Consider the following 12,175-nt stretch of genomic DNA (forward strand, 5'->3'; position numbering starts at 1 on the left):
TACATCAAATGTGCCAACTCCACCATCCCCTTTTCCCCTGAAACAACAAAGCCGTTTTATCGGACATTTTACTCCCGAAATATGGGGGTTACATCTATAGGCCAATTCAAAATTTGAAAAAAGTTTGGTAAAGGATGTTTTGTTCATTGGTAACCAAGCTCGACCTAAACTATTCGACCTCGAGATCGTCTGTCCTGAAGTTCTTTACGAGGAGGTTGTAGAGGTCGAGGAGAGGCTGATTCTACATAATCACAAGGTAGGATTATACTCTAGAAGATATGTTTTGCAATTTTATATCTAAATAAGCACAAAAAGGAAGTTCTGTGGTAAAACTTTTCTTGATTGATAAATCCCAAACCCCCTTTCTTAGAAATGATTCTATAGAAATTGGCCAATTGACGTGGAATCAGCTGATATTGTTGATAAGCGTCTTTTTTCCATTTTGTAATTGTTTAAAGTAAAACAAAATAAAACTTACGACGGTATGAAATGAGTTTAAAAGATAATAATACTGCAGAAAGTGAATGAGTGAAGATCCAGTTGCAGAGCTTTGACCTGCTTTGACCTGTAAAATGGACTGTAGACGTAATTTCAAGTGACCTTCCATTTTTTAGATTGGAATCTCTGATTCACAACGTTCCCAAGAAAACTGTTATATGTGTAACAATGAGAAAGATATTGCCATTTTCTGCCTCCATATCCTTAATTTCCCTTACTTGTTGCTAATCACTGTATTTGTTTACACGAACCATTTTTATTTTTATCATTTTTGCTTGGACGAAAATTTAAAGGGGACAAGCTTAAATTGTGCATGCTCCCTTAAAATGGGAGGTCGCTTTAAGATGATGCAGACAGTCCTTTTAATGTTTACGAAATGTGATCTGAGGTCAGGAATGAAAACGATGACTTTTTTAAAGAGAAGACTAGAATGATGTTTTGGGGAAGCCATCTACACAGTTTGAATTAATTCACCAATTAATGATACGGGGTGACCTTTGATTTTGCATTTTACTTCAATTTGATTTTTTATAGTTTAGGGTATGAACATTTCTAAGCTTTTGTTTGAATAGCTGCCATTTCTGGTTGATTTTAGCTTGAGAATGTCTAAATATACAGGGTGTCCCACGTAACATGACAGTTTGATTTTAGCTTCAGATTGTCTAAATATACAGGTTGTCCCACGTAACATGACAGTTACAAGACGACTTGAACGATTTTGATATAATTTTCAGCATTTATTTGTCCACCTAATTTTAGAAGTACAATTCTAGATTGCAATCACAAAATACCCCTAGTCCTGCATTTCGAAAATGTGGTCTTCGTTTTTTTGTGCTTTCAATAACACCCGAGATACGAAGAATTCTGTTCAGATTTCGAAAATTTAGCTTTTTTTCTTAAACTAAAATGAATATACTCATCTTTTAATGAAAAATGTCATTCAGGATTTTGTGATTTTCAAGAGAAAAATGTATTAATAAGTGCCGTGAACATCTTTAGGACTAACAAGGACGGTCCATTTATTCCAGAGATTTCTGGTTCTTACTGTACTATTCCGTGTTTAGTGTGAGTTAGATAAATCTGGATGGAAAGATACAATGGGGACTACAGGAGAGAAAATGCACGTCAAGCAAGAGGTCAACAAGTAGGATTCTTTTTTATTATTATTTTAATGTTAATTCATGTTAAGAAGGACGTGACCCTCCATGTAAAGATGACAATGCCGGATTCACAACGATACCCTTCAAACCTTTATATGATCAATAATGTGGAAGTTATCATTGTTTCTTGAGGTTTTAAAGTTTTTGTTTCCAATAATTCTAATACGTTTTCTGTAGTAGAAACATTCCTAAGTAATTCAGAAAGCTTTAAAGGGTACCATTGTTAATTTGACATTGCCATCTTTTTCTCTTGAAATTACGCTTATAGTTCCTTTAAAAAAGTGAAAACCCTTGTTTTTTAGGATTAAAAAAAGTTTTGTTGAAATTGGTTGAAATGTACAATACACATTGAGCTGGGAACTTTTGAATGATAAGCCGATCTGTTATTGACAAATTGTTGAATCTGCTTGGCGGAAGAGAACGAGATTAACTCAGAACCTGTTTATAATCATCAAATATTAGCATCGGTTAATCTAAATTAAGTTCTCTTACTGCTCATTCAACATTTTTAAGCTCTGGTCTATACATTAAGCCTACACCTATGAGCCTCAAACTCTATGTTTCTACAATGCATTGCCAATACTAGGAACCCCTCTTTTCAGGGTGTATGTTTTCTTGAAAAATGAATCCCCCCCTTTGAAACTTAATGTTTCTTCAGAGGGAATTTATTTTGAATTTCTTTTCTGAACCGGGGGGGGGGGGGGGGGGGGATTAATGATATTTTGGGGAAAGTTATTAAATCTTTAGGGTAAAAAGATTTAGTAAAGTAGCCTTTGATGTAAAATTTGTCATTATTTTCTCTCTCGTGCAGGGGATGGGAGTTATTCTTAAAAATATTTACCCCTGCCACATTTTAATTGCATAGTAATACTGTTTTTGGGAGGAATAAAAACAAAACAATGTTTTTTGTCTTTGCAGCACGAAGTTTGTTTACACTGCTCAGAGAGTCTACAGTACACTTATAGTTTAAATGAACTGAGGCCGAATTTAAAGAATTTGAGCTGCGGCTCAAATATGGCTGGTTCCACTAAAAATTGTGTTCAATTGACACGACTCAAATTCATTAATTTCGGACATCCTAATGTTTACAGAGCTGAACTGGAGGAAAAATTGATGAAGTTGAAGGAGAAAGGGATAAACTCCTTGGCCGTAGTCCTCATGCACTCATACATGAATAAGGTCAACATCAAAATCATCCTTATCCTTCAAATTATTCCTCTCTCTCCGGGTCTTTAAAATTATTTTTAGTTCTAACTATGTTTGCACGTGCCTACAAATAATTCAAGTTTTTTTTGCTTAAATTGGAAAAGAATGATTCTAAAGGGACTGTAAACGTAATTTCAAGTAACCTTCCATGCTAAGATGGCAATTATCAATTTCCAGCGGTACCCTCGAAACCTTAATCTCACTAAAATAAACAAGAAATGCTTAAGTCACTTTCGCAGAGAAACCGCAATTATAAATAAACAGTTTAAGCATTAATATCTAAGTAATGCTTGAGCAGACAAAGCTTTCAAGGGAACCATTGTACGACGGGCATTGCCACATTTGCATTGAGGATCATTGAAATTACGCTTNATGATCTTCCAAAAAACATATTTAAACAAAGATTTCCAAATTTCTAAATGTTTCACAAGTTTTAGCGAATTTAGAACAAAAATGTTTGAATTTTTTACTTCATATATTATAAAAATCAGTAAATCATGAAAATATGTTCAGGACCTGGATCTGTATCCGGATTCATTTTTTCCTAGAGCGGATCAGGAATCCGGCTTTGCATCAAAATTAAATGGATCCTTAGCACTGGTTTGATAAATGACTATATGCGCCACTGTTCAGGAACATGAGAATGAGGTTGGGGAGGTTGCCCGGAGGCTGGGATTCACCCATGTATCCTTGTCCTCCGAGGTTATGCCAATGGTTCGTATTGTGCCGCGAGGATTCACAGCCTTGGCAGATGCATACCTCACGCCTTGCATTAAAACATACCTAGGTCGGTATTTTTTCAGCTTATTTTTTGTGGGGGGAGGGGGGTTCTGAACTGATTTGAACTTTTTGACATTTTTAAAACTGAACTAAAACTGATTATTGTAAAATAAACCTAAGCTTGTAAAGAAGAACTAAAACTGATTATTGTAAAAGAAACCTAAGTATGTAAAGAGGAATTAAAACTGATTATTGTAAATGAAACCTAAGCTTGTAAAGAGGAACTAAAACTGATTATTGTAAAAGAAACCTAAGCTTGTAAAGAGGAACTAAAACTGATTATTATAAAAGAAACCTAAGCTTTTAAAGAGGAACTAAAACTGATTATTGTAAAAGAAACCTAAGATTGTAAAGAGGAATTAAAACTGATTATTGTAAATGAAACCTAAGCTTGTAAAGAGGAACTAAAACTGATTATTGTAAAAGAAACCTAAGCTTGTAAAGAGGAACTAAAACTGATTATTGTAAAAGAAACCTAAGCTTGTAAAGAGGAACTAAAACTGATTATTATAAAAAAAACATAAGCTTTTAAAGAGGAACTAAAACTGATTATTGTAAAAGAAACCTAGGATTGTAAAGAGGAACAAAAACTGATTATTGTAAAAGAAACCTAGGATTGTAAAGAGGAACAAAAACTGATTATCTGGTAGTAGAATTTACCTTTGATATTCAAAAGGAATAAACTTAATCCATTCGACTACAAAATACACGGGATTAGTTCTTTCTTAAGGAAACAAACAAAAAAGTTCAAAAGTTGCGATTTCCGTTTTCATTAGAAGTTTTCTTTGTGTTAGATGGCTTCTCTTCTGGGTTCAAGAATAATCTTGAAGGAGCAAATGTTCTCTTCATGCAGAGTGATGGTGGACTCACACCAATGCAAAGTTTTAATGGTTCTAGGGCTATACTCTCAGGTCAGAAAGCTGATTAAATTAGTTAGTTATTTCATTTCTAACTTAATAAATTAGTTAGTTAGTTCATTTCTTACTAAATAAATTAGTTAATTAGTTCCTACTAAATAAATTAGTTTGTTCATTTCTAACTAAATAAATTAGTTAGTTCATTTCTAACTAAGTAAATTAGTTAGTTAGTTCATTCCTAACTAAATAAATTAGTCAGTTCATTTTTAACTAAATAAATTAGTTAGTTAGTTCATTTCTAACTAAATTGGTAAGTTTGTTCAATCCTGACAAAATTAAATAGTTAGTTCATTCCTAACTAAATTAGTTAGTTAGTTCCACGGAATGATGATTGATCTTTTATTTATTTATTTATTTAGTTAATTAGTTAGTTCATTCCTAACTTAATTAATTAGTTAGTTCATATTTAACAAATTAATTATTTAGTTCATTTCTATCTAAATTAATTAGTTAGTTCATTCCTAACTAAATTAATTAGTTCATTTCTAACTAAATTACTTAGCTAGTTCATTCCTAACTAAATTAATTATTTAGTTCATTTCTAACTGAATTAATTAGTTTGTTCATTCCTAACTAAATTAATTAGTTAGTTCATTCCTAACTAAATTAATTATTTAGTTCATTTCTAACTGAATTAATAGTTCATTCCTAACTAAATTAATTAGTTAGTTCATTTCTAACTGAATTAATTAGTTTGTTCATTCCTAACTAAATTAATTAGTTCATTCCTAACTAAATTAATTATTTAGTTCATTTTTAACTGAATTAATAGTTCATTCCTAACTAAATTAATTATTTAGTTCATTTCTAACTGAATTAACTAGTTTGTTCATTCCTGACTAAATTTATTAGTTAGTTCATTTCTAGCATCCATTGATTATTTTTAATTGTGGTTTTTCTTTATAATTGACTTGCAGATTTTATTAGAAGAAAATATAATTTACAAAGAAACAACGATATCTTTTACATGATTGATCAGATAAGACTTAAAGGGTATCGTTGTGAAACAGATATCCAGAATTACATGAAATTACAATGCCTGATTTGATAGGTGCTTGGTTGCGTCATAAAGAGATTTTACCGAGACCAATTTGTAAGGGTCATTTTCCAAGCTGAGATATCAAAACCATTCAGATTACCAAGGGGCTACTTTAAAGTTCCGGACTTTCTAAGGGACTGTGTACGGTATGCACTGAGTGTTTCCATATTTTTTAGACGCTAGGCTTTGTGTCTATGATCAGAGGTTTTTATTTAGATTTTTGATGTATTTTGAAGATTGAAACTTGGCCCTAGGCAAATATTGGTTTATGAAACTGTTACAGAATGAATGACCTCTTGCTTTTTGTATCAGTTGCTTGGAAAGTTTTTGAACTATTTATTTTGAAGTCCCATACTTAGTGATGATGTACATTTTTGGGTACATTTTTGTCCACACTTTCTTTCATGTCAAAATTTCAAAATTGTTTATTCCAAACGCTTGCTTTTTTCACACTATGCCAAATTTTAACAGAAAAAATATAAGAATAAACGAACCAAGAAGTTTTATTAAAAGTCTTATAAAAACGAGAAGAAAAACCGATTATCAACACTACCCACACTCTAGGTCCGGCTGGAGGCGTCGTTGGATACGCAATGACCTCGTACTCCAAACAAGACGACTTACCTGTAATTGGTTTTGACATGGGTGGTACATCTACTGATGTTTCTAGATACGCAGGTACCTTTCCTAACACGGAGACCAAATCCTGTTTCTATGGTTAGGGTTATATGGACGTTATTGTTAGGTACCATGTCCATTATAAAGTCTTGTATAAGCTTCATTTAAAATTTACTAAATCGCAAAAGTTAAGTTTTCATTATAATATAAATATGATGATATACAATATTAGGAATGTTTATTCTTACAGCTCAGAGCATTAAAGAATGGAAATTATCATACTAGTTGAAGAATATTCATTCTTACACGCGGCTCCTTATATTAATCATATCAACATAGATCACATTTGATGTTAACCTAATTATTTTTTTCTGACAACATGGTCACCTCACTTTTTCTTTTTTATTAAAATTTTATGCAATCTTACCTTTTCATGCTCACTTACCTTTTTCATTTTTTAAAGTACTAAAATACCTCAATTCAGGAATTTCCATTTAAATCTTAACCCTAGTCCTGACAGAAGAGTGGAAGGGGGGGGGGGACCCCAACCCCATGTATAAAATGTACATAACCCGCTTTTCTCTCCTCTTCTTGGAAGATTTAGGATCTAATATCGGATCAGCAAACGATTTCTTCTGTAAATGATTTCACTATTTTTATCAATAGAATAAGCAAACCCACTACTATTCTGTACCTCCTCCCCATCTAATAACTCAGAGTACATTTATCATGCTATATTTGAATATAGCATCTTCTTGAAAAAAAAACAAGTAAATGTATTAAAAATCGGTAAACAAACTAAACTAAGGAAACAATAGGTGATATGCATTATTTTCAAATGAAGAATCAACTTTTCTTATAAAAGGGTTTTTAACATTTTAGCATTGTAACATACAGTGATGTCAAAACAATTTATTTGCAACCCTTCATAATGTCAATTGTTCCAACTTGAAGTAGTCGTATTTCACCAGAAGTTTTTTTCAAATATATTTTCTTTGGTGTGTGCTCACGAAACCTCACAAATATGATAAACTATTAATGTTATGAGAATAAAAATGTAATAATAGAATTTTTAAAATCGATGAATCTTGTTTAAGAATTTCCATTATTACATTTTTTCCTCATAAGATGATCATAATATAAATCGACTAGGCTTATAGACCGCTTCGCGCCCATCGTCTGTTTAAATTGTAAACATGTTCTTTTTATATAAATTGAAAACCAACAAAAAATTTCGCGGATTTTAAAAAGAAAATTTCATGGAATTTCAAAATTTTCAAAAATGGATTTTTTGAGTAGCAAACTTTTGAAAATTCGATCATTCATAAACCTTCCCTGGGTTCAGGCAAGGTCATACAAGGTCATACAAAAAATATGGACCAGACCGGTTCAGCCGTTTTTACGTTTATTGGATACAAACGGACAGACAAGCAGACAGACAAGCAAAGTATATACATAGATGAGGTTAAACTGGCGTCCCCCTTGTACTTTTTATTGGATTCTTTACCAACATTAATAAACTTATGTTTTAAAATGTAGACCATATCGATTTATCCATTTCTACATTCTTTTGGATTCTGACAAACCTACTTAAAAGACAAATAAACTTAAAGAAAGGTGTACTTTATTATGATCTATTGATCAGGGGCATATGAGCGTGTATTTGAGTCTACAACTGTTTGTGTATCTATCTTTATAGATATATTTTGATATGATCTATTGATCAGTGGCATATGAGCGTGTATTTAAGTTTACAACTGTTTGTGTATCTATCTGTATAGATATATTTTGATATGATCTATTGATCAGTGGCATATGAGCGTGTATTTAAGCCTACAACTGTTTGTGTATCTATCTGTATAGATATATTTTGATATGATCTATTGATCAGGGGCATATGAGCATGTATTTGAGTCTACAACTGCCGGAGTAACTATCCAGGCCCCTCAGCTTGATGTAAACACTGTTGCGGCCGGGGGCGGGTCTATGCTTTTCTTCAGATCAGGACTCTTTGTTGTTGGTCCAGAGTCTGCCAGTGCTCATCCAGGACCTGTTTGCTATAGGTACATTTGCTCTAAACATCATTATCAACCCATGGGTCAATACAGACAGACCCATAAAACTGTGGTAAAGTAAGACAGCTGCTAGGCTCCAGTTATAGTTTTAGATAGTGCAGTGTACACAGACCCTTTCCACTTGATACGTTTGTTTTTTAGCTACTTTTTAAGTTGATTGCTTTGCAAAATACACGCCAGATTGCCAAAATATCGTCTTCGTTTTTCACAGTTTTCTTGGTCCCACAGTATCAAAGATAAAATATCAAGACAAAACAAAAATTTGTTAGGAAAAAAAAATAATTTGATATGTTCATTTCAAAAAAAGGGGAGCATTTATTAAATCATAGTTTAGGGAACATTTTTTTTGAATTGATCTTTTAAAGGTCTGATTCTAAAGATGCACCTGGAACACATGAATATTGTCCAATTTTGAGTTGTTGATATTTTTTGGGCGATTTATCTGAAAACTTCTCTTTAAAATTAGTTTTTTTGTCCATTATTTGTTTATTTTTAGCGAATTTTTTCTAGATTAATATTTATTTATTTAGTATTTTAAGATGGATTATTTTTGAAGAAATTTTTTTCGTATGCCATTGTGATTTGATCTTCACAAAAACCTAAAGTGCTAAAGGAATATAAAGTTTGTATCACATAATGTTGTAAATCTCATTTCAGGAAAGGAGGACCCTTGGCAATCACTGATGCGAACCTCTGTTTGGGAAGAATTCTTCCGGAATACTTTCCCAAAATATTTGGGAAAACAGAGGACCAACCATTGGATAAAGATGGGACTGTTGCTGCATTTGAGGAGCTAACTAATGAGATAAATGAGTTTAATGGCGGAGAGAAGACTATGAGCAAGGAAGAGGTTGCAATGGGTTATATTGCTGTTGCAAATGAAGCTATGTGTCGACCTATAAGAGCACTCACTCAGGGAAAGGGATATGATACTTCTAAGCATGCATTGGCATGCTTTGGAGGAGCAGGAGGACAGCATGCATGCTCTATTGCCAGATCTCTAGGCATGTCAACGGTTATTGTTCACAAATATGCAGGAATTCTTTCTGCCTTCGGCATGGCACTGGCTGATGTTGTTCACGAGGAACAGGAGCCAACTGCTTTGAAATATGAGGAAGAATCAATGGACGAAATCTCACAGCGAATTAAAGAGCTGGAGGCAAAATGTGTGACAAATCTGAATTCTCAAGGATTTCTGCAATCTCAAATTTCAACGGAGTCATTTTTGCACATGCGATACAGGGGAACTGACTGCGCTCTGATGTGCAATTTGGGAGACGAAAAAGACTTCATGAAAACTTTTCTTTCGCGTTATAAAACTGAGTTCGGATTTACACTCTCAAACAGGGACGTTCTAATCGATGATATTAGGGTGCGAGGTACAGGACAGTCGGGGATAACTCTTACAGAATCTAAAGAGAAGGCATCTGGGGATCCTGTTGTGGAGAAGGAGATCCAGGTTTACTTTGAGAACGGATACCAGACAACACAGGTTTATCTGATGGAGAACCTGAAACCTGGACACACTATTCAGGGACCAGCTATTATCATGGACAGTCTGAGCACGGTGTTAGTAGAACCGCTCTGCAAGGCCAGCATAACAGCAAAAGGTAATTTGGAAAAATTGGGGTTTCTAATTCCTCCTATAGTTCTGTTCAAAGTGAATTATTAAGGAGTCATAAGGAAAAAGAATTAAAATAATATTTGATCAAAAACAAATAAGGCCATAAATAATAAGTTGGCTCAAAAAGATTATCATGTACAATAGATGGCAACAGAAAAATCAACCAACTGCGCACAACATCACAAGTGTCAAATGTAAAAAGAAAGACGATATGTTGTCCAACTAGTTAAAATGATTTCCAAGATTCAGCTTAAAAAAATATAGTCTTTGTAGGAATACGTAAAAAATGTCAGATATCCAAAATCTATTAAATGGAAATACAACTCAAATTACTTAGAGTATAAAATATATTTCCTTTCATCTGTCCGCTTTATTCTGTTTTTTTCTATTCTCCAAAATGACGTGGGGTATTTTATATGTTTACTGTTCAATTACTAAGTTTAGCTAATTTTTGAAAATTTAGACCTCTAACTTTTTGAAACACAGACTGCCATCTACCCTACCCTACATATTCATAAAATAACATTTTTATAAAAAATCAATTTGATTACCCTGTCTTAAAAGTAACAATGTTTTTGAGAGTTTAACAATGTCTACAGTACACATTATAGAATCATACAGAACAACAACAAATATACCAATAAAATACAAAAATGTTTTAATCATTTTTTAAAAATTAAGTGTAGAGCACAAACTCGGTTATCTCTGATTTTAGTTGTCTCTTCGATCTTTAAAGCATTTAGCCATAATCTGTCTTCTTGTTCAGAGGGAACGTAAACCTGGATGTCCCAAGGGGAGGATGGCATCCAGGCACAAAACAAGTTAATTCCTGTCCCCTAAACAAAAAAAATAANAATCAAAATAGATCAATGTTGACAACAAACATGTTCATGTAACTTTACAGAGGAGGGATAAGAGGGTAAAATGATTTTAGGGGGAGGGGAAGGAGAGCAAAAAAAACAATTACCTTGATTAATTTCTTTTCTAGAAAAAGCAACTTGATGGATTTAAAAAAAAATTAGATTTTTAATTAGTTTAATTTTAATTTATAAAGAAAACTTACTTTAACCGTGAGTTCGTGATATTTATAAGTTTCATGTCGTCCTTACAGTCTCATCCTTTGTGGGTAACATTGTACATAGATTTTCCATTAGTTTCATAATTCAAACACTAATTTTTAAATATCTTATGTGTTCCCAAAAATTATGAAATAAGACATTTGATAATAATTTAAATCCCCTTGAAAGACGACATTTCATTTGTAAACTACCTTTTCTTTTTACCTGCATTTCCCCGGACCCTCCTTGGGGGTTTAATCTGGATTAAACATTTCCAGTGGACTTCCCCTAATATCTCATTAAACATTTCTTAAATATGTTTTAATGTAATATATCCAAATTTTTAATGTAATGTAATTTTAATGTAAAATATCCAAATCCAATGTTATATGATTATTTACAATATCAGTTTTAGTCAAGAGGACTTTAAATGAAAAAGTATAAAAACAGAAAATATAAAACACATTCAATTGCACTGATTTCACTGAAAGATACTTTTGTCTAAAATTATCACTATAATTTATAATATTTTCTCAGATTCACCGACAAAGGGTCAAACGACACTGGGTCAAACGACAAAGGGTCAAACGACAAAGGGTCAAAAATCCTAAATATTAATAAAAAATACTAACTTTAAAAATTAAAAAAAAATTTGCCCCTTTGTCGCATTTTTTTACCCTTTGTCGTTTGACCCTGTGTCGTTTGACCCTTTGTCGCATTTTTGACCCTTTGTCGTTTGACCCTGTATCGTTTGACCCTGTGTCGTTTGACCCTGTGTCGTTTGACCCTGGGTCGTTTGACCCTTTGTCGGTGAATCTTTTCTCACACACAACACTGAGTTGACACATTACGTAGATACAGCTGAACTGAAAGTGTACATATTCTGTGTTGCCACCTATTGTACTTGATAATCTATATGAGTTGGCCTTTTAATATAAAATCACCTATGCAATTGCAAACAGGTTAGATTATTTGTTATTTACGGAAAATAGATCGATTCATAATTTTCTCTAAAATGATTAATGATTGGAAGTTTTAAACCGAATATACGGCAAGAATGGAATGAACATCGCTTTAAGTCCGAAATAATAGAGCAAAAAAATTCTCAAAGTGTTCAAAGAGTTGTTCTTATTTATCTAGAAGATATCAGAATTCATTTTGGAGCAGATGATTCTAAAAGGGTTGGAGTTAAACTGATAT

The 12,175-nt window shown here is 32.7% G+C and overlaps 1 protein-coding gene across 1 annotated transcript; it reads left to right on the plus strand.

The window, feature by feature from the left end:
* Positions 1-133: 133 nt before the first annotated feature.
* On the plus strand, positions 134-9,903 carry LOC111717398 (5-oxoprolinase; the record flags this gene model as incomplete). Its single annotated transcript, XM_023492898.1, is given in 8 exon segments — positions 134-256; positions 1,563-1,642; positions 2,750-2,837; positions 3,498-3,651; positions 4,439-4,555; positions 6,165-6,278; positions 8,110-8,281; positions 8,951-9,903. Coding segments are annotated over 8 exon segments (1,801 nt in total), but the record flags the coding sequence as incomplete, so codon positions are not given.
* Positions 9,904-12,175: the final 2,272 nt, after the last annotated feature.

This window comes from Eurytemora carolleeae, unplaced genomic scaffold (assembly GCF_000591075.1).
Source record: "Eurytemora carolleeae unplaced genomic scaffold, Eaff_2.0 scaffold2571, whole genome shotgun sequence".
Classification (NCBI taxonomy): domain Eukaryota; kingdom Metazoa; phylum Arthropoda; class Copepoda; order Calanoida; family Temoridae; genus Eurytemora; species Eurytemora carolleeae.